General features: G+C 36.2%; 1 protein-coding gene and 1 non-coding gene across 2 annotated transcripts; both read right to left on the bottom strand.

Moving 5' to 3' along the window:
• Positions 1-161: 161 nt before the first annotated feature.
• On the bottom strand, positions 162-10,411 carry BIN4 (double-stranded DNA binding protein). Its single transcript, XM_088953127.1, has 10 exons — positions 10,273-10,411; positions 5,519-5,825; positions 5,262-5,317; positions 5,063-5,116; positions 3,214-3,331; positions 2,664-2,710; positions 2,484-2,510; positions 1,479-1,554; positions 899-1,038; positions 162-804 (listed from the first exon to the last, which is right to left on the bottom strand). Exons 1-10 carry the CDS (start codon positions 10,321-10,323, stop codon positions 709-711), a joined length of 972 nt encoding a protein of 323 aa, XP_088809253.1. The 5' UTR covers positions 10,324-10,411; the 3' UTR covers positions 162-708.
• Positions 10,412-10,444: 33 nt separating this feature from the next.
• Positions 10,445-10,516, bottom strand: TRNAQ-UUG (transfer RNA glutamine (anticodon UUG)). Its single transcript has one exon. It is a non-coding gene; the product is annotated as a tRNA-Gln (tRNA).
• Positions 10,517-22,967: the final 12,451 nt, after the last annotated feature.

Below are 22,967 nucleotides of genomic sequence, written 5' to 3'. Positions count from 1 at the left end.
TGGTTTTTAGAACATTGATATAACCTTAATAAAATGGCAGTAAAATAGTAAGCAGTTTATATGTTGATAAAACAAGTTTAACCAAAATTTTCTTATAATATTATTATATATCTGTAAAATTTATCCTTTTAGACAAATTATAATAAAAATTACAAAAAAAATGGAAAAAAAAACAGGAGACCTCTATGTATTATTAACCATATAATCAATTTAGAACAAGAACGTCCAACTCAATCATTAATCAGGCCACAAGCTACAGAACCGGAACCAATATAATTGGTATAATTGGTTTGGTTGACTCGGTTCTATCGGGTAGATCCAACCCATTGACAGCTCTAGATGGAAAGCAGCACTACCCAAACTAGGATATAACATTCTGGGTCAGCCGGAAGAGTTGGGCTCCCTTAACTGACTAATTGTCTCATTTTTCAGAGGAACTGGACGAACCATTAAGGATCCCATCCAAGAGATACTGAACTTGCTGATATGAAACGGCACCCTTGTACAGATACCTAGATATTTCATCCCATCAAAGAAGCAACCATGCTGTGGTCATCTAAATATGGGGTATACAGCTAGCTATTGAACACCAGACATGTACAACAACAGCTCGATTGGTATAATACTATAACAAGATGGCCTGCTTCATCAATCCCTAATTCCCTATGTAAACTTACAGTTTCTTTTGGCCAATGAATGCAATGCTACTTATTTTTTGGCACTTTTTGCCTTCTTTGGAGCTTGAGCTTTCCTTTTTCCTTTTTTTGGAGGTTTTCCTGCAGCTTTACCTTTCTTTCTGACCCCCTGCATCCAGATTTCATCCTATTAGCATACATGCATATTAAAATTTCACAGTTGGGTTTTATCATTTATGGAGAAGTGATGGCTCATGGCATACCAATGTCTTATCAACCTTTCCCTTGGTCTTTCCAGTGGTCTGTTCTTCAGCTTCATCGTTTTGGTCAGTCTGACAAGCAACAGCTGTAGGTATCTTGTCTGTCTCCTCCTCCGAATCAAAAGAGAATCCATCAAGCGTTCCTATACAAAGAAAATGGTGATATATGTTTGTTATGGGTAATAGAAATTAGAAACCGTGTTAAAAACATCAACTATACTAGTCTGCCAATTAAGTGAATAGCAAAGGAAAGTGATCTGAAAAATAGAATAACCAAACCCTGAGACAACCGACTTTGTAAACTAGTACAAAGTTCTTCAGTCTAGCTTGCCTCCTGAAAAAGAAAATGAATAAAAAAGGAAAAAAAATCTTGTGGCACAGTTGGTTGGTCAGCCACATCTTGATCATGAGATCATCATATTCCCAAATCCAGGTTATTCACCATCCAACTTCAAGGCTCCATCTCTGGCTAAATGGGTTGGCAACCACATTGCAATAAAAGATATATGTCCCAATCCAGGCAACCAAAACAAATAAAAAAAAAAGATAAAAAGCAAAAACATACGGTAGAAGAAGACTTAACCTTCAATCATTGTTTCAGCCTCATAAACATTAGATTGTGGCTTCAGCTGAATAAAGTCATTCATCACGGCTTCTATCTGATTAAGAAAGATAACATGTCAAAAAAAAGTATGTGTTTTCAGGATTAAGTACCACTCCTAAACCACGGATTAAAACTTTGGTGGTTATCGTTGAAAACTGTCTTAGCAAAGTCATAGATGATGTACAAAGTTCAGACCAACGCCACAACTTTCACTTATTATGTGCTATAAGTTGCTTGAAGTTCTACCTTTTTACAGGCTTTAACAAGTGTTCCCAAAATGTAACTAATTCAATGTACTATGCTTGAAATATATAATTATTTGCTTTCTGGAGATGAACTGGAAATTAAATGTCTTTTAAACCTGGCATTCAGAGTCCTTGTTCTCTAAAAGAGGTTTATTTCCAATGGGATTTGTCAGAACAAACAGATCAAACCGGCAGAACAATCCAAATTAGAGCTAGTGATGCTACAGTAGGAAAGTAACTACAAGGATTGCCAAACTAAATTCCATCAAGATGATTATAACGTCTTGGAAACTTTGTTTTATTCCCTAAAATTCACAGCCAATTTCTTATCATTCATATAGTCTTAGCAATAGGATACAAATAAACAACAAAATAATTTATTCTGTTCTTTATTGGTAACTAGATGAAAGAGATTTTATTTAAAATTAAAGGTGGCAACCCTTCTCAAAAGTCTGTGGTAGAAAAAGAGATTTTATTAAGAAAAGAAATGAAATGTAGGCAAAAGGAAAAACATTTCAAACTATATTTATTTTTTGGATCAATATATTTCAAACTAGAATTTGCTTTCTATGTATCAGGTGACTTGAAACTAAATCTCTTTGTATCAGTAAAAGGAATACATTGATCAGGAAGAAAATGAGGAGGTTGAGACCAGTGCATCCTATTAGTTTTGAAATTGGAAATGTATAAATTGGGGAAGGCTTGGAGAAGTTTCAGACCAGGTAATTCATTGACACACCTTTGCTTCTGCCTGACCAAAGCTAACCTGAACAAGGAGAGTTCAGTGTAAATTGTTAGCAATATAATCATTTTCTAAACACAGACAATTCATGTAAGCTTTTCTTAATATATAAGTAATAAAAACTTTGAGTGTACAAATGGCTGATTTGAATAGTTGAAATGGCAATGGATGACATACAACGCAAAATGTTCGGCATGGAAGTATGGTTGTTTTGTATATGGTTCCTGAAAATTAACACAAATACATCCAAATACTCAGATGATGCAAAAATACATTCGAACCAGAACTGATGGCTAACAAGTAAAACTAATTGAAATGGACTGTATTTTAATAAGGGGTCCGTCCCACTCATGAACTCTTTTTTAACATCAGGTTAGAATCTCTATAATGCCCATACCCAACTATGTATTTCCATATGTAATCTGACAGAAATTTTGAGGCAAAAGCTTCCTTTCATGTGAGAGGAAACTTATTAAATTATGACAAATTGTAAATAGGTCTTCCAGTGATGATATTAGGGCAAAATCATCATCACCATCAAGACCTTATTCCCGATTCTGGCTTCAGCAAATGAATCCTGATCTGCTACGGTCTAGAATGGTTTCAAACAACAAATCAAGATTCATCAAATAACATCACCAATAAAATGGATACTCAAGGACAAGCTAAAGTTTCTAGGATAGCTTTGATATACTAAAGGAAATGCCAAAATCAAAACATCCCATACCTTTTAAATCTAAAAGCATTTCATGATTTTTGGATTGTGTTTCTGATATTATTACTCGACCAACAGCACCAACATCACCACTCATATCTATGGATTCTCCTTCGCACTCAACAAGTGCCTGAATATAATACAAACATTTTTAAAAAAAGTGACAGATCCAATGGCATGGAACCATGGGTTCAGTTTCATGTAATAGGTACTACAGTTGCATTGCTGTCGTAAGTACAACTAATCTGCATCATCCAACTACATTTAGTTGGATGGTGCACAACGAAATTCAGAAATGCAACAATTATAGTCAGAAAGCACTGAAAATCTACAAAATTCAACCAAGCGTTGTATTAACCATTCAGGTTTGAAATTATGGTGCCGATTTAGAAAATCTGTGATGCCGGAAAGATATGATACCAGAAAGGTTTGAAATTATCGGTTACCACTTTTATGATGCTGGTTGGTTGGTTGTAAGCTTTTCTGGTATCATGTCTTTCTGGCATCATAGTCAAACCCTACTTTTAATTCTGGAATTCTCTCAGTTAAATAAAAAGTTAAATGCATTTCATTCAAAGAAGATCCCTTCAGATCATGATCCATTTATAGCCCTATATTATAAAAATTTTTACACCATATCAATGCCAACCCTCCATGGTTGGAGTTGGACAGCCCTATATTATAGCAATCATTAAAATCATATTTAGAAGGGAGTGCCTTGTTGTGTAGGTGCCTGGAGGCCCACCTAGGTCATGGATTTAAGAAATTAAGTCCAGTGTGCAGGACATTTTTCCATGGCATGTTTCCACTTTAATATTATTTTATATAGAAAACAATAATTAAAATGAGCCAACGAGCTTAATCCATAATCCTAACTAACAATATACTACGCCAATGATTCAGCATGCAATCAATTACTAGGCAAATCTACCATTTCTGATGCATTTCAATAATTGGGATAAATCCCTTCTTCCAAAATTTGACAAAGCAATAAGAAGAAGGTCAAGAAGAATGAAGCAGAACCCCTATTTTGCCATGAAACACCAAGAATGAGGTGAATGTATATCAAACACTTTATACCCTTTTCTTAACCCACATGTCCCTCTCTATCATGTTGAGGAGTTCGTGCAAGGTGACCCTAGGAAAGCACCTTGTTACTTGGGCATCATCTAGGAAACCCCCTAGGTGATGCCTTGACAACTGTGCTTCTACCAAGAATTTCTCTTCAATTCTTGCATCTTTTGGTCTGTTGTCATTCTCTGTATATTTGTATGAATGCTATTACTAAGAGCAATAAATCCTCATAGCAAATAGAAGAGTTCTCATCATTGTTTGACTTTGATTCCAAGTAAGATCTTTAAGAGAAAGAAATCACAAAGTTTCCCAATTTCTTGTTTGATCATTTCTGATATGTGATATGACAAATATAATTAAGGAACAGATCTTCAAGTTAGGTTGCTCAGATAAGAAGTCTACATTATTCAACCCTCCCCCACTCCACACCCCCCCCCCCCCCCAAAAAAAAAAAAAGGTACAAGTTTAAATGACCCACAATTTCCAGCCCAAAAACCCTTGATAGGTCTCTATAATAAACCCTTTTAGTGTCATTCATTTCAACTATAAATGGGAACTTTTGAACAGCTAATGTCACCCAGGGAGAACCCAATATAGGGTTGACATGGACTGCAGAGTGAAAATGGCCAATCTAGAAGTTCCCATCTAAGATGTTTGGTCTAGATTGTCAACATGATAAATCCAAGAAACCCAAATGGCAGAAATAGGTAGGTTCATCCCAGTAAGACTACCATTGTAAATGTGTTTACATTAGCATATGATAACTGAAATCAGAAGATGGGTCTACCTTCGAACGTTGGACTTTATCAGATAACAACAGAGGTAACCTTGAAGTAGAGACCTGCAAGTTATATACAAAGCAACATGTGGTTAATTCAGACAATCCATGACAACATTATATATTTTACGTAGCTTGGCTCCCCAAGGAGAACTAGTGAACTGATATAAATTGAGTTGTATGTGTAGTAACCATTGCAGCATCTTACATGAGGTTCAACATGCTTCCTCTCCAATACTTCTTCCTCCATGGCTTCACCTTTACCTTCATTCCATGTATCACTACTGGGTTATCACATAAAATATAGCTTAAAAAGGGTTACATAAACTAGAAGATGAAACAAGAAAACTCAGACCAAGACAAAGTGACAAACCCAATCTTTCATTTATATTTTGGTAGAATCTGTATATCTTGCTTATCTAATTAAAGTTGTCTTTAAACATTGTCATCCCTCCATCTACATACCTTCTATTTGGTTTTGATTTTCCACTTTCTTCTTCTTGGTTGGTTTTTTATTTTCTACTTTTTCCTGGGACTTTGGAGACTTTTGTTTCACCTGGGACTTTGGGGACTTTACTTTTGGAGTCTTAGTCATTGGAGATTCTCCTCCACTGTCAATAAGAAATTTTTCTTGATTCTGATCTCCTTCTGACAACTGAGGTGTTTTATGAATAGATTGTTCTTTGTGATCAACATCATCCTCTCTTACTCTGCTACCATCTAGAGAAGGCTCAGAGTCTGATGACAACGTCACAAGTGACTGTTGTGGTGCCTGCTCAACAAAGAAAATCCTTACGATTAGTATTGGGAAATGAAAGATATTTTAGTAGATTGTTTCTATTAGACAATGTCACAAGTGACTTTTTTTGTGCCTGCTCAACAAAGTAATCTCTTGCAACTAGTATTGGAAGAAACAAGATATTCTTGAGATCTTTTGTGACAGTTTTGAGGGGGCAGTTTTTGGGACATGTTAAGATTTTATTTTATTTCATTTTATTTTTGGATGAATTTGGAACATGTTAAGATTAATAAAGCCTAAAAAACATTTGGCAGTGCCATAATACTATAAGACCTATTCTCCCCATCAATTAGAGTACACTCTGGTCTAGTAGCAGAATATGCATTATGAGGATGCTGAAGGCCAAAAAGAATGATCATCCTGAAAATATGACCTTTCATATGTTTTTAACTGGTATAAATATACACTTATCTAGAAGAATTATAAAGATTAAATTTGACACCACATGGTTAGATCGTTTTCATTTATTTATTTATTTATTTATTTTGGATGGTGACAGATCAATAATAATTTGTTAAAATGAACAAAATGCAGATAGAATATGAAACACCCATTACAGGAGAATTGAATTACTAATACAAAGCCACTACTCCACCCTCAGATGGTAAATCCCACATCATATTGCTATTGGGGTGTAAAGATTTCATTTTCTCTTTCCAAAAGCCTAATTCACCCCAAATTTTCATTTTTCCTGAAAAGGGTTCTGCATTTACAATTTAATAGACTAATAAGATCCCACATAAATCCTTCTTAATGGCCATTCACTTTACTTCATCCAACAATAAATTTAACAAGGTTCAGAGTATTGAATTGTGACAATAACGACACTATCTATCGGTACATTGTACTTTGTAGCACACCCTTCCCTTTTTTTAGCTTTTTTTTTTCTCAAAAATAGGGCAAAGGGGAGGGACTTAGGCCTGCCTACCCCCTAAAATGGGTCAAACCCCCAAAATATGTATATTTTCTGTATCAGTGACACACTGATACGATACATATCGGCCAATACGACCCAATACGTAACGAAATTGTGAACCTCGAAATTTAAGTACTTGAAGTTGAACAACTCTTATGTACAAGATTTGTAGACCAACAACCTCCAAAATAAAAATGCACATGTGCACACACAGACATACACACAAAAGGCCTCTAATAACCAAAAAAATTCTGCCAGTGCCATAATTCAGAATATTTGCACTCCAATGTTTTGTCCGACATCAATTCAGAACTGTTGAATATCAATGATTGCAACACCTTTATCAACCCTTTGGTCATCTCATTGGTATATAGCCTCAAACCAGTAAGATTGAGATTGATCTTCCAATTAAATGCTATAAGATGGTCCAATACTTGTTCAGAAGAAGGGGATTTTCCCACAATGATATGTAGTTACATAATTGAAGGGATGGAAGATCCATCATATGAATGGTCGAACCCTGTAGGAAGATCGGGCGAAATTTCAAAAGTTTCTTTACTCCCATCCGAGAATCCTATTCCCAATTTAGAAAACTGCATTTTCAAGGTTCGCTCTTGTAACCTAACTGGAACAAATCTGAAACCAAATTAAGGGAGGGATATACCTGATACAGAATCCACGCAAGAATACTCCTCCCAAAGTAAGTGTTCACGCCCAAAGAGTGTACCAAATCCTCAATCCACTGAAGATGACACAGCTAAGGATGAGGTAGGATCAAGAAGTAGTTCTTCACCAAGAACTAGTGATTCTTCAGCAAGAATCGAATAGGACAATGAACACAACTTCTAAATTGTTTTTTTTTGACAAGAAACAATATCAATATCCAATATTGATCAAATCCAAGAACTAGAGATCGAACAGGGTAGGGCGGCAAGAGCAAGAAGAAAAAGAGTAGAAAGCAAGAGCAGTCTAACTGTGTTGTCTTCTCTCTATATCCAGCGAATGTGTGTTTGGAGGTTCGCCCTGCTCTCTTATTTATAGCCTTAAATGTAAAATCTCCTAATCCCATTAGGAGTTTCCTAATCCAAATCTTATATTTGGATTTGGACTCTTTAAGTGATAACGATAATCTCTTATCTTATCTGGAGATAAAGATTAACCTTCCTAATCAAATTAGAAGTTCCTCTTATCCAAATCTTTATTTGGATCTGGACTCTTTAAGTGGATAAGGATAATCCTTTATCTTATCTGTTGATCCAAATCCCAGATCCACCCCTATTTAATTAATCTAATTAACCTAGCTCGAAATGGGATTTTAGGCCCATTAAGCTTCCAGGCTCACTTCCACTTTAATGCTGTCTAGCTTGGCTTTCTTTGTATGGTGTGGGACCCTATCATTGATTTATAAATTAACCACATGGGTTCAGCCTAGCCTCTGTTACAAGGCCTGGCCGAGTTCTCTACTGAATATAGTGAACCCCTAAGTCCATCACTATGGTCTCTTAATGGGCCCAACATTTATACTAAATGATCATTGGGTCCAGCCATCTTATGAAGACCCAAGGACTGTGGGCAGATGCAAGATTAGCCTATCAGGTATAATTCTCAATGGTTTTACACTTAATCTCTCAGCCCATAATAACCAAACATTGTCCAACAAGAGAGGACATCTCCCTCGACTGCAAGGTGCAGTATATATATATATATATATATATATATATATATATATATATATATATATATGTATGTATATCTCTATATAAATATATTTTGCAAAACAAATTTAAACGATTGAAATCAACTGCCGACAGTTTAGGTTTCCATCAGAGAGAGTGCATCCCCGATCATTCACTTTGTCCGACAAAGGGGCTGATCCTATCACTATGATCACCCACTCAGATGAATTCTTTGATTGTCCCAACATTCCTAGGTTTTGACCCCCTCTAAAGATCTCACTGATTGGTATATCAAAGGCAGCCTAATCCGACACCTAGTGCAGTATCATAATTGAGTCTAGGGGTCAGGTGTAACATTCCAGTTTTGCCCATTTATCTCTAAGGTCCAGGGCAATATTGGAATTTTGGTCCGATTCAGGGTTTCAAGAAAACTCACACTGCATGTACCTCAGGTCTCACCCTGGCAACTGAGACAAGTCACCCCAACCAACTTAGTGGTACATTAGTATCAACCCTGATAGGATAAATCTCCCCAGATCTATCCAACGGTTGTAAAGATTCTAAACTAACACGAGTCTCATATGTGTCCAGTTTAAAGGTATTACACAGAAACACATCATAATAACATGAATCAAATATATACTTTATTCATTTACAATAAATGTCATAATGTACATGTTGATTGGAGCTAAAGACATACATTGTCTAACAATAATTTGGGTAAATATCACATAGGCAAGGGTTTTTTTTTTTTTTTTTTCATGTCTTTACTTGTAAAAGGAGGCAAGTTGTAGATTCAAGATGTATTGATGAAGCATAAAACTCCAAATTAACTTAAATATGTTCTTAGTCAATGCAATCAGAGAATACACAGCATTTTTTTCTTCAAATAAGGTTCTCAAGTATCCTTTGGCAGTATCTACCTAGTTCAACTACAAGAGAACTTCAAATCGAAATCGTCCAGGACAAGATTAAATGGCTAAATAAGAGCTTCCAAGGGTAATGATCCTGCCATCTACAAGGATGGTAGTTCCCACGTTTGAATGGCATCCTCTATTTAAGTTGAACGATTACATAAAGTTTCCCAAAACGAGCAGCTCATGTTGCAGAATACTACCAAAAATATATCCAGCGAAAGAACCATATGGGGTCAATTTTCCTCATTCAACTTCATTTGTATTCTTACGACATGCTTTTCGCTTCACTCAGCATAAGAGACACAATGTACGACCAAAATAAAACATTAAGCAGATACAACTCTTCAAACGTAGATCATGTAGACAAAATCAATCAGGCCATGGGCGAACTTTCATATCACTCACCTTCTTAAATCTATCTTCCAATTGTTTAATTAGGTGGTGGACTTCTTAGAAGTTAGGGATCTCCATCAGGATTCTGATTTGGATGACAATGAAGACTTGGGCGGACTAAAATCAAGAGTAGATTCACAATGTGTGCAACTCTGATAGATATAAACGAAAAATACGCATCTGTTTATAGCTGAAAAGTTAAAACACTCTTTCGAACTTTGAATTTACAGTAGAAAATAAATACAAGAGACTTATGCATTCGAGATAGTAAAACACTAAAATCATCACTAAAGAGAAAGACGGAAGGGAACAGAAATTGGAGTGAAGAAAATGATAACCCAGTTCTCAGATTCAATGATTGGTTCAGCTACAATAAGATATGAAGAAACAAAGCTACCATTCAAGTAGAAATGAAGAAATAAAGATGAAGAACATCCACCGTATGAGTGTTAAAGAGAGACAAACAACTGAACCAGTAAACACAATCGAATGAAGGTCACTGTAATTAGTAGTTTCACCTGGAAACAACGCAACCAGTCAGGGGATCCTTCGCGTGAGCTGCTCATCATTTGTCTACTCTGAAAGTGTAACCTGGTCAAGAAAACCGCGCGCCCCTTTTGTTTCTACAATTACTAGCAGAAAGTCCGTGAGATGCACGGGAAGTTAATTTGAAAGATAAAAAAGCAGATAAGGTCCTACCGGGAGTCGAACCCAGGTCGCTGGATTCAAAGTCCAGAGTGCTAACCACTACACCATAGAACCTGTTTGATTGCATCATGTAATTATTTTCTTATTATGATAGTTTGAAAAAGCGTTGTATTGGGAATCCATGAGGCAAAAAGAGGCTTTGATCAATCAAAACCTTATGACTTCGGGGGATGGCAATTTCTACCTATCCATCCTGTTTTCTTTTTTTGTTTGAAAAATGAATTTTGGGGGTAGGAATAGGTTTTGGGATTTTACTATCCATACATGTACATATAGGGTATGGTATTTGACTAAACTCGACTCATATGCCCTTATAATTAAATTGTTGTTGTAAGGCATATTAACGTGTGTATTATCAATCAAATATAGAATTTAATAATGTTTTGAATCTTATGTAAAGGATAATTGATAGCTTATGAGTTTTTTACATGTTTCAATTAAAAAATTAGAAATAAATGCAGGTTCTTGACCCAATCTACCCCACACTCAGATGCAAGAAGGGTAGGGCTGAGAAGGGTTTTGCATTTTTATGTACAAGAAGGGTTGAGCTCTAAAAATCCAATCCAATGTAAGGTTTGGGAAAATATGAGTTAAGAGGTTTAAGGAGGCAAGGAAAGCTTAGAATTCACAAAACCCTCCCCGAATCCATCTTTTTGCCATCCCTAGTTGACCATGCATCATTGTAATGAGTTTAGGTGGACTCCCCATGGTGTTCGTGCACCCACATGCACCCCACAACACATCACCCATCACGCGCTAGAGTAACAAGTTCAGATGGGTTCCCAACACAATGTCTGTGCACCACACATCTCCCCCATTCCAAAGATGTTCCTATTGCATGGGGGTGATGTGATGTGGGGCATGCTATATGGGGAGCCCATCTCAATTATAGAGTAATGGTGATATCATGCATGGTGAGGCCCACCATGAAGATCCTAATACTTTTACATATGAGTCCAGATTTGATCCTCATAGAGCGTCCTCACACCAACCTCATGACGCCTCTCAGCCACATATTGAGAACATCTACCGTATTTCGTGTTGTTATTCAATGGGAGATGTTCTCAATAAACTGTGGGATGGGATTGCGGGGTCATTGTGAGGTGTGCTCTGTGGGGATCAAATCTCGATTCTCTACATACCTGATAATTGGATATGTGTTGCTACGACATCCATGTCACTCATATGCTCTCCAACTAAGTATATTTTTATTGGGTCCAACTATATGGGACCCATCAATGAAATATGCCAATCTTGAACATCATACATGTTGCAATTTCTTTATGTGACTTTCCATTCACGCCCCATTTGCTTTTTAGTAAGTTGCTTACTTGGGTAAATGCATTTATCTACCCATATTCTTTTATTTCCCAAGTAAATAAGGCAATGACCATTTTAATCATAAAAAAATAATTATTAAAAGGAGCAATTTTATCCTTTTATCCCATTTAAGTGTTGGCAACTTCTCCCAAATGGGAAAGTTATTTACCTGCCCAGGAGAATGGGTATCACTTGCACAAGTAAGTAAAACCCAGGAAAATAAAATTTTCTTAGTCCCTACATAAATCTAAAAAAAACATGGATTTCTTGGTCAATGGGAACCAAAATCTTATTAACGAAATTTCCCCCTCTTAAAATCCAAAAACAGAACGCACTCTCAAAGCAAACCAGCTCAACTTAGCCATCATGATCCACCTGACGGTGGCCCAAAATGGAAGTAACAAATGGTTGAACCATATTATAGTGGAAATGGGTAGGATTAAAAGAGTGGCCACTTTTGTTGAGAGGACCCAAATAATTACATCTGAGTAAAGATATTCGGTACCATTGTTCCTATGATTGCACAAACTTTACTCTTTTCGAGCCTAAAACCCCTATAGCATGCATCCACTCAAGAATCAAAATATAGTATCACATATCATATCAATAAGCTTTGAAATGGATATGTAATGGCAAAATTTTAAATTAAAGAGAAAGTAATGAGAAAATTTGGAAAACCTTGATTAATGGGTGTAAATGGTGGAACTAGAATTAAATAATAGACATGATAGAAATGAGGATTGGATAGCTTGTATAAAAAAAATTGAAAGAAAACTTCCTAGCTCAGCAAGAGCTATTTTGGAAATAGAAAATCAAGACAACTTTGATTGAGGCAAGGTGATTTAAACACTTCTTTCATTAAAATCCGACAAGTGAGAATGGAAGCCAGATCATGAGGATATTGCTGCAATTTTGGTGAAGGCTTTTACAGATTAATTTACATCTTGTAGAAAAACACCATTTGAACCAATTGAGGGTCTTTTGGAGTAGGTGATTTCAGAGAAGGACAATGAGATGTTCATAACCATCCACACAATGGAGGAGATTAGAGAGTTAGTATTGTCAATATGCCCTCTAAAGGCACCTAACTATGATGTACCAAAGATTTTGGCAAGCTTTAGAAAAATATATTTATGGATTTGTGGTGGACATTTTCAAAAATAATAAGTTTGTGGGAAGGATAAATCAAAGTTTTATAACTTTAATTTTCAAGATTGTGAATCCTAGCATGGTGAAACATTTCAGACCAATTAGCCATAGCAATGTTCTATAAATTTCAACATGGCTAATAAGTTGAAACTCCTCCTCTATAAATGTGTCATTCTTCCAAATTGTGTTTATTCTAGATAGACAACTTCAAGACAATGTTGTAGTGGTTCAGGAAGTAATTCATTTCATGAAGACAAGGAGAGGCGGAGATGGCCTAATGGCAATGAAATTGGATACTTTAAAGGCTTATGACTCTCTTGAATGGGATTTCTTGTGGTGGGTTCTGAAATCTTTGGGATTCTTTGAGAATTGGTGTCATAGGATTAGGGCTTGTGTTTTAATTGTTAAGTTTTCTATGTTAATCAATGGCACTCTAAAAGGACAATCAGAGGTTTGGAGCCGATTAAGGCAAGGGGATCCAATTTCACCATATTTATTTGTCTTGGCTATGAAAGGTCTAACTAGACTGATCTATAAATAATGAAGAGAATAAATTCAAAGGAATTAAAATAGTTCAAAATGCCCTAGTTGTTTCTCATTTGCTTTTTATTAATGATGTGCGCTTGTTTGGAAAGGCTACTTGAGAGGAGGTTGTGGTTCTTGTTGAGTCGATAAATACTTGAAAAAAATTATCTAGTTTAATTGTCAATTCTCAAAGTTTTAAATTTATTTTAATAAAAGAACTCCTCTCTAAGGCTCTAGAATGATTAGATGTCAATTAAAGATGCCCCAACTTGGGGTGGATTTGAGTTGAGCCGAGCCAAATAGTACGAGGCTCAAGCTCAGCTCACCAAGGAAGTACAAGGCTCGAGCTCGGTTCGATCTTGGTTTGAGCTAGAACCTTGAGCTCGAGCTTGACTCGGGTAAAAAACTCTTAAACTCAAGCTCGATTTGAGAAAAATGTTTTATACAAATAAAAAAATTATATACAAAAAATATTTTTATTTGATATTTAAAAAATTAAGAATTATAGTAAATTTATTTTATATATATATATATATATATATATATATATATATATATATTCAAGCTCGACTCGTATATTAATTGAACCTGTAAATTGGGCTCGAGCTTAGCTCGAATCTCATTTGAAACCGATCCAAGCTGAGTTCAAATAGCTCGTGAAGAGATCGACTCATGGCCACCCCTAGCCCAACTAGTTCTAATGCCAAATACTTGGGGGTGCATCTCTTGTGGAGAATTGATAAATCAAAATCCCTTGAATTCATCTTAGAAATACTGAGATCAAAACTAAGCAATTGGAAATCTATTCCATTATCTTTTGCTAGCAAGCAGGTTTTAGTGCAATCAGTTCTCCAAACTATCCGTTACAATGTGTATACTTCACTAATTTGGAAAACCATAGCAAAGCAGTTAAAATGTATGTTCCCTTCTATTGGAGTCTAGGTGCCCATAAACTCTGAACTTAATATTTGGAATGTAGCTTAGGTTCTGTCTGATCCTGGTCTTAGATGCCTAATGGGGCCTGAACCTAGAGCTTAGCGAAATGTTACAAATTAAGGACCTTTTTAATGAAAATGTAAGAGAATGAAATGCTAACCAGTTGCATATCTTTGTGGATGAAAATGTTGAGAATATCTTGTCCACACATCTCTTTAACAAAAGGATGGATAGAATGGTTTGGACTGGTAATCCAAAAGGACTGTTCTCTATCTAAAATCAAGATATGAACAAATTGACCCTCAAAATGGGACTTTATAATCTCAAGGAGCAAAATGTTTAATTGGGGAATGTTGCAAGAAGACAGTTGTACTCCAAGTGGTAATGAAAAGGAAAATGTTTGGACTGGTAATCCTTTTGTGAGAGCTTTATTTTTTACTAGTCCTTGGGCTTTTACCTTTCAACCTAATTTGTTCAATGATGTTAACCAGTTTTTTTAGTTTTTATCTAATTTAGGTCCATCAAGTGCTGATTTTAAAAATCTATTATCTTGGATTGTTGTTGTTTGGTTTTTTTATGGCAAGCGTGCAATGAAAAAAAAAATTGTAACATAAATAGGTCTTGTAGTTGGGTTCTTCGTTCTGTCCAAAGAATTCTATACCTATGTTTCTGAGTGGATACCCCTCCCATCAAACTAAACTCCTCTCTGGATCAAAACGTTGTTGGCATGGGAAATAATAACATTTTTTCTTTTTTGTGATAGAGGAGTTGATAAGTTCTCTTTTGCAACTTTTGGAGTTTGTGCCTTTTCTTACAAGCTTAAATGTTTAATGACCATAGGTAGGAGATTAGAAAAGATTCTGGATCAATTTGAAGTAGAATGTGCTGCTATTTGGGAAGCTCTGTGCATGGCAAAATCTCTAAATTGGTCATTAATTTGCATTATTTTAGACTCTAAAATCTTTAATGGAGGGTTGTAATGGATATCTGAATGGCATTTCTTGTCAATTTTTTTGTTGTGTCAATCAAATTTTGAAGTTGGTATATTATTTTGAGTCAATTAAGTTTTTGTATAAAAACATATCTCAAATAGTTTGTGCTCAAACACTGGTTGAGAAGGCCAAGTTATTTAGGTCTAGGTCAATTTGGTGAGGATAATCCCTTATATTGGTTGGAACCTTATACTTATTTTTCCTTCTTAGTTAATGTTATATCTCATTATAAAAAAATAAAAGGTGGAAACCACAATCAATATGGGACATCAGTTTAAATTTTGAATTTTAGAATTGCCAAATTTATACTAGTTGATTATGATATTCACCTTTGTATAGGGCAACATCGATGTACAAAACAAAATGGGGAATGACATTAATATTATACCATTCCACGCATACCATGTGTTTTTTACCTTGGAAATCCTGTATTGGGCATATCGCATTTGTATCAATGTACCCAAATACACTTGGATACATCAATACACAAACTTTTTAAAATATAAAAGTTCTCAGACCTCCTCCCCAACCCCCTAATTATATAAAATAAAAAAATCAAAATAATTAAAAAAACATGGATATCGGGTCATAATGGTTCAAACATCACCCATGCCATGTGCTACTAGCCCATCCCCAAATCCATAACCTGCCTAACTGTGTTGAAAGTGGGATTCGATCCAACTCTCCACTACAATCACCTGGAGAGACCTTATCAACTAAACCAGCACCTTCCCTTACATCAGAGCTTGATGCAAAACTCAACTAAGGCTAACCTGATAGTTGGGTCAATGTGGGTATATTAAACCAACCCACTAATATTCCTATATAGGGTGTTGGGTATATTAAACCAACCCACCCATGCAACCATGCAAGTGGCATGGAAGTATCCCTACCACCTATGCCTATGTGGAGCTATTTCTTACTATCATTCCAATTACATTGTTCCTACTATTAATATTGGTAGGAGATTGAAGTGATACAGTGAAATAATTCATTGAGTGGTGAAACTAAGAATAATTTTAATTCCCTTTCATTTTATCTTTAATCCCTTGAAGATAGGTATTTTAGTATTTTATATGTTTGACCCATTATGATTTTGGAGAAAGAGTAGGAAAATTAAATATATATATATTAACATTTTTAATATCAAACTCATGGCTTGGGTAGATGATCCATGTAACTTTTGCAACAAGGGATGGGGGTTTTGAAATCCATTCTCAATCCAATATCTTATAAAAATGTAGTTTCTCTTTGGATGATGATTGATTAGAAACAAATGAATAAGGGTTATTATCTGAAACTCCCTTTACTTTTATAACATTCTCTTGAATTTACACCAACTTTTCAATACCTCCAGACACCCCTCCTATAGGACCCCTTTATTTTTAACTATTTTTTGGTAGAATTTTATTTTTAGCATACATTTACCCTTCAACAAGTCAACATCGGTAACCATAAGATAGAAGTGATCCATGTATACCATTATTAAAACTAACTTTGACCAAATCCTTTTCTCCACTATGTCACCATTGTTTATGGTTACTCATCTCGCAACCCACCAATGGTATTTTTTTAACAATAGGTAAAGTAAAATTTATTATAGAAAGAAAACATTTTTTGACACCATTGTTTCATGTTTACAACAAGAAGTGTGCATAGGGATTTATAAAACATTGTCCAAACAACCCTATACCCTCTAGCTTTGATTTACAAAAAGATTTTCAATAAAAAGAGAATTGTAAGTTCTACCCCTAAACAGTTTGTTTATAGAAAACCAAGAACAGTTTTTCTACAATTTTTTGGAAAATTGAATTTGAAGAACTTTGTTTAAGCTTGAAGGTTCTTGTATTTCTCTCCTGCTAGATGCACCAAAACATTATTGTAGGGGTTAGGTTCCAAGCAAGCTTTCCTTTCTTAGATAATCCCCTAAGGTTATGTTTGGGTTGAAGGAAAAGGTAGGGAAAAGAATGGAAAGACAAAAAAACCAATACAAGGTTTTATAAAGGTTTCCCTACCTTTCCCTACATTTTCCTTCAAATCAAACATGGCCTTAAATACCAACAAGTCACTCATAAATTCCTCATGCTCCTCACAAAACACACAGTTAGTGGAGGCCAACTGCTTGGATTTCCTCACCAAATTGTCCTTGGTTAGGATCTTATTCAAATAGATAGTTCGCATAAAGAAAGAACTTTGTGGGCACATTTTTGCACAAAACAATCTTGATTGTAATTTTTCAATCCTCTAAGCTGGATAAATAATTGTAAAAGGATTTAACTAAAAGGTTTCTAGATTTGTCCCAAACATAAAGCCTTCTATCATCTCTTCTCAAGTCCACTTGGATGCTATACAACCTCTATAGCAAATCAATCATTGCTTCTACTTCTCATCATTCAAATGTCTCTTGAATTGAGGGTGCATGCCACTTCTCCATTCTATACTTGTATATTCTCGGCCATGCTTACTTCTTTCTTTAAAGCTTCCTCATAAAGAGAACTATAAACTTCCTTCAAAGGTATATCTCCATGCCACACATCTTCCCCAAATTTTACTCTAAATCCATCTCCAATTTTGAACTTTCCCCCTTTTGAGAAAAGGTGTCATACTTTCTCAACTCCTTTCTACACTAAGCACCCATAATTTTGATTTGAAGTTCCTAGTTCCCACAATGAACTACTAGAACCATACTTTGCCTCCACCACTCTACTCCAAAGTCCTCCCTAATTATTACCAATCTCTAGAACCACTTGCCCAGGAGGGCTGTATTGACACCTTTCACCCTATGCACACCTAAACCTCCTTGTAGTTTGAATTTGCACACCTTAATCCAATTAATTAGATTATATATTTTTTTCCTTCTCATCCTACCATCCTCTCCACTAAAAATCTCTCATTTTCTTCTCTATACAATTTGTCACACTAGTTGGAATTGGGTACAAAGATAATAAGTATAATGGTAAAGAAGAAAGCACACTTTTTAGCAAAGTTATATTGCCTCCATATAATACATACTGGCTTTGCAAAACGCCAAACTCTTTTATATTCTCTCCACAATGGGCTCCCATATTGCCTTGGAGTTACATCTTGTTCCTAGCGGCATTTACAGACACATAAATGGAATCCTCCCCGCTTTGCAACTCCATTCCTCTACCTAACTTTCCAACTCCAAAACTTCACCTACAACCACTAGTTCACTTTTATGAATGTTCAAATGAAGACCTGATACTACCTCAAACCATTTGAGTGTCATTATGTAGCCAATCCGATATCTAGATGCATCACAGAAGATCAAAGTATCATAAACAAACTGTAATAAAGGAACCTCCACCCTTTCACTCCCTACTACAAAAGCTTCAACAAAACCTCTCGAGACAACCCTTCTCATCATTCTATTCGAGGCTTTTGTTAAACAAATAAACAAGGAAGGGGAAACAGGGTCCCCTTGCCTTAGTCCCCTCGAACTTTTGAATCTCCCACAAGATGTTCCATTCACCAAAACTGAAAAAGTGCTAATGGTAATGCAAACCTTGATTTAGTTTCTCTATTTTGTACCAAAATTGAATCTTTTAAGAACATAGTTCAAGAAGTGCCAATTTACATGATACTAAAGATCAACTTCACATGATATGTCAATGCTTTGACTCCTTAGCTTAGAGTTAATTAACTTGTTTGCTACCAACACCCCATCCACCATAAGTTGTCCTTTTACAAAAGCTACTTAATCATACGAAATTATGCTCTGCAACATCGATTTTAGTCCCCTTGTTAAAACTTTGGCAAGTATTTTGTAAATACTACCTGTCAAGCTTATTGGCCTATAATCCTTGAGTTTCTTTTTTGGAATGAATTCAGGTTTTTTTTAAGTGTTGTTGAATGATAAAATTCCTCTAATACTCGCAAGATGTCTCTCTTTGTGAAATTTTAGCATCCATACCTCCTCTTCCTTGAAATCCCTCTCTAAACCTCTAGCTTGCTCCTTTGAAATGGTATCAAAATCAAGCCCACCAAATAAATTGGGTTTGTCTACCTAGTCCATATAGATTTTCATAAAAGCTCAAAATATGATCCTTGACCTTGCTTTCCTCCTTGATCACTTCCCTATCCACTATCAACCTCTTGATTATTGGTCATTTTGTAGAACTTCGTGTTTCTATCTCCTTCCTTCAGCCAGAAACACTTCAAGCATTGCCTCCACTTACTTGTCTCTTGAAAAGCAATTTTTATCAAACTCCAGCTATGCATCCAATCTTATCCTCTTCTCCTCTTGTGAAAGTTGCCTTTCTTTCTATACTTCGTCAAATTTTAAAATTGTTTCTAGACAAAAATTTTTCTTATGGTTTACCCCTTTAAGCATTTCAACGTTTTACTGATCAGACGGCTGGATGGCCCTTCCACATGCAAATCTTCCCACCACTTTAACTGATCCACAAAGCCTTTCTCTTTCAGCTGCAAATTTTCAAACCTAAAGGGTGAAATCTTAGGTTATAAACTACTGCAGTCTAGACAAATGAGGGTGTGATCAGATAAAGGTCTTAACAAAGCCTCAAGAGAAAGGTCGAGGAACTTCTCTTCCCATTGTATAGACACCATAAACAGGTCCTATTTTACCAGGGTTGCCCCCTCTTGATTGTTTGTCCAAGTGTATTTCGCACCCAACAAAGGTAGATTCACCAATTTGCACCTTCCCATAAAACCTACAAAACCCCTAATTCCTCTACTTGTTCTGTTACCTCCTTTTTTTCTCATAATTGAAGCGAACAATATTGAAATCTCTTTCTATCACCCACATTTTGTCTTAGTCCTCTTTTGTCGCATCTAGTTCAACCCAAAAATCAGCCCTACACCTATTATCATTTGGACCATAAACTAAGGATAAAACAAACTCCCAACCTTTTTCCAAGGTTTGAAACAAAATTAAGACTAAGAACTACCCCACCTTCTTACCCTTTGCCTCTACTAAATTTACGTCCCAAATCACCACCATGCCTCTTGTTGTGCTAATAATTGGAAGAAACTCCCAGTCACAATCACATCTCCCTAGACATTCCTTATTGTCTAAACTTCCATTACCTCCATTTTGGCTTCTTGAAGATAAAGAATATCCAGATTCCATGAATTTAAATATGATCCCACCACTACTCTTTTGGCATGAATTTGGCCTCTAATATTCCAAAATACTTAACTTTATTTAAAAAGATAAAGGTTTTGGTGTGCTGCCCTAGCCCTTTCTTCACCCCCATTGTCATTGAGGCCTCAAGAGAGCCTCAACAATTCCCTCTCTATTATCCTCCCCTTTCTTCCTCTCTCCTCTAACACCCTATTCTCAACCTCCATTAGTACACCTTTGTTAATCCCTCCATACTTTTTAAAGATACCCTCAAGAAAGCCCCAAACTCCAAAAGGATTTGAGAAAACCCAAGTAGAAGGTTCCTTAACATAGCTTCTACCCTCAAGTGATATCGTTGGCCCTTCAACCGTACCTATTTTCCTTAGAGTTGAGATAGAGACCTCACTAACCATCACCTACTCCTCTACCGATAAAAAAGGCAATAAGGCTCACATCCGGTAACTCCTCTAAAGCTTCCAATGAACCTTTGTCATTCCCTTGCACAACCACCACCATTTCTGATTCGGTGAGAGCCATCCCAACTTCTCCATCTATTAAGTCTCCTGGTCATCTAACCTTTTTTTTTTATCACACCTAGTTAAAGGGCATTCAATGGCCTCAATAAGATCCACCGACTACATTTGAAGTTGTCCTTCCTCTTGAAGCCCAACTCAAGATCCCTTTCGACTAAGGAAACATTTGGTGACGTGAAGAGTTCAACTACAAGGTTTAAGGCAGACTTTATTGAACCCATTTTCTCCTAGGTCTGGCTGGGTTCAAAAAAGGCTCAATAGAGAAATGGGTTGAGCTAACAAGTGGCATGACCTCAATTGGCCCTTTCACATGGGCCGTAGTGGTCCTTCCTGTGTTGAGCTCGCCCCCTCAAACGAGACTTTTTGTCACCCCACAACCAACCGATGAGCATCTTTTTGCAGTTTACTTCCCCTTTGCCCTAACTTCTCCCACCCAAGACCCAACTAGCCCAATCTCTCCATACCAAGTACACATCACTCTTTCAAAAAAAGTCCTCTTCATTTGAAATTTGAAAGTCTCAAATCCAACCTCTCTTGAAGCTGCATTTGAAAATGATGCAAATGGAGTGTGAATCCCATCCCGGTGCAAGGTATGCATTCTGATTCACTTTTACCTGTGTCTAGCAACATTACATTTATGTATTGACAAATGACAGACCAATGCATATTTACATTGATACTAAGATGTAAAAGCGCATCAATAAAAAAGAAGTAAATCTGCATTAAGTGGGCTTTTGATAAAAAAAAAAAAAAAAAGCATATGCTTTACTGGAATTCATGTTTGCATCCATCACAACTAAAAGTTTGTTTGATAAGAAGATAAATTTGTTAGTGCAAAACCAACCCAACTTTGCAACTTATATAAACCGTTTTACACACTACATATTTGCATTCACACTTATTTGCACCATTTCCAAACGCAGCCTTACTAACAATTCAAATGTGTCAGAGTGTGACCTTGCCACTTCACCTGAATACAAATATACTCCGTTGTCTCTCTAATACTAGTGAAGTTTTCAGTACTCAAATAACCTCCATAGAAGTTACCAATCTTCTCAATCACCTTAGCATTCCATAGATGTAAAAGCAAGCCAAAGATGCAAACCCAATAGGCCGGCCTTACCTCTCCATTCCAGTGCAAGCAAGCTACATTTCACGGTACTAGGCATATCTACTCACCATCTACATTCCTGCTCCCTGAAATCCAAACACTTCTGGCTTCCTCTTCATTTGGGAAAATGAAGAGAAACCTTTCATTTGGTAACTTGATTGCCTCAGACCTCCTTTTGTTCCCCATCTCCACACTGCCCATGCTCTTAACTCTTCTAAAGATTTTGTAGATTCCACTACTACTAGATGGCCTTCAAAAAGTTTAACCTTTCCCTTTATCCAACTCTCCCACCTTCTGACCTTCATGTAGAGACCTTGATTTCCAGTTCTAACGTCTGCTTCACCCTCCCTAGACCAGACATTTCCAACGATTGCCTCTACAAACAACCTCTTCATTCTTTGGCCCGTCTCCCCTTTCCCAATCCTTTGAGTTCACTCTCACGTGGACCAACTTTGTGCGGACATCCCCCCCCCCCACCCCCACCCCCACCCCCACTTTCTTTCCTCTCCACCTCCCTATGAAGTGTCACTTATCTATCATCATGAAATGCCTTCAGTCTTCATCAATCACTATCTTCAATCTTTGGTCTTGAATTATGGGGTTGATTCAAACACTAAGGCTATGTTTGGTTTGAAGGAAAAGGTAGGGAAACCTATACACCTGATGGCTTAATTTGAGTAAATGAATGAGCCTATTTTTGGAATTTTTGTTAAAACGATAGAGTTCAATAAGGGCATCAATGCATCATTGTAATCTAATAAGGGGGTCTCTATGGAGTAATCAAAAAAGTCAAGATAGGCTGATGGTGTAAGTTTAAGAGAATGGTAGAAAA

Source organism: Nelumbo lutea, chromosome 7 (genome assembly GCF_056320005.1).
Source record: "Nelumbo lutea isolate HS-2025 chromosome 7, American lotus-T2T, whole genome shotgun sequence".
In the NCBI taxonomy this organism is placed as follows: domain Eukaryota; kingdom Viridiplantae; phylum Streptophyta; class Magnoliopsida; order Proteales; family Nelumbonaceae; genus Nelumbo; species Nelumbo lutea.
This window is presented reverse-complemented; position numbering and strand designations above follow the sequence as displayed.

Bases quoted from the DNA above. Each gene is read 5' to 3' on its own strand.
- BIN4 (XM_088953127.1), bottom strand. From the start codon at position 10,323: ATGATGAGCAGCTCACGCGAAGGATCCCCTGACTGGTTGCGTTGTTTC. The intron at 3,332-5,062 runs GTAGACCCATCT...TATTATATTCAG, and splicing joins ATAAAGTCCAACGTTCGAAG to GCACTTGTTGAGTGCGAAGG. The intron at 1,555-2,483 runs GTGTGTCAATGA...TTTCTTAATCAG, and splicing joins TTGGTCAGGCAGAAGCAAAG to ATAGAAGCCGTGATGAATGA.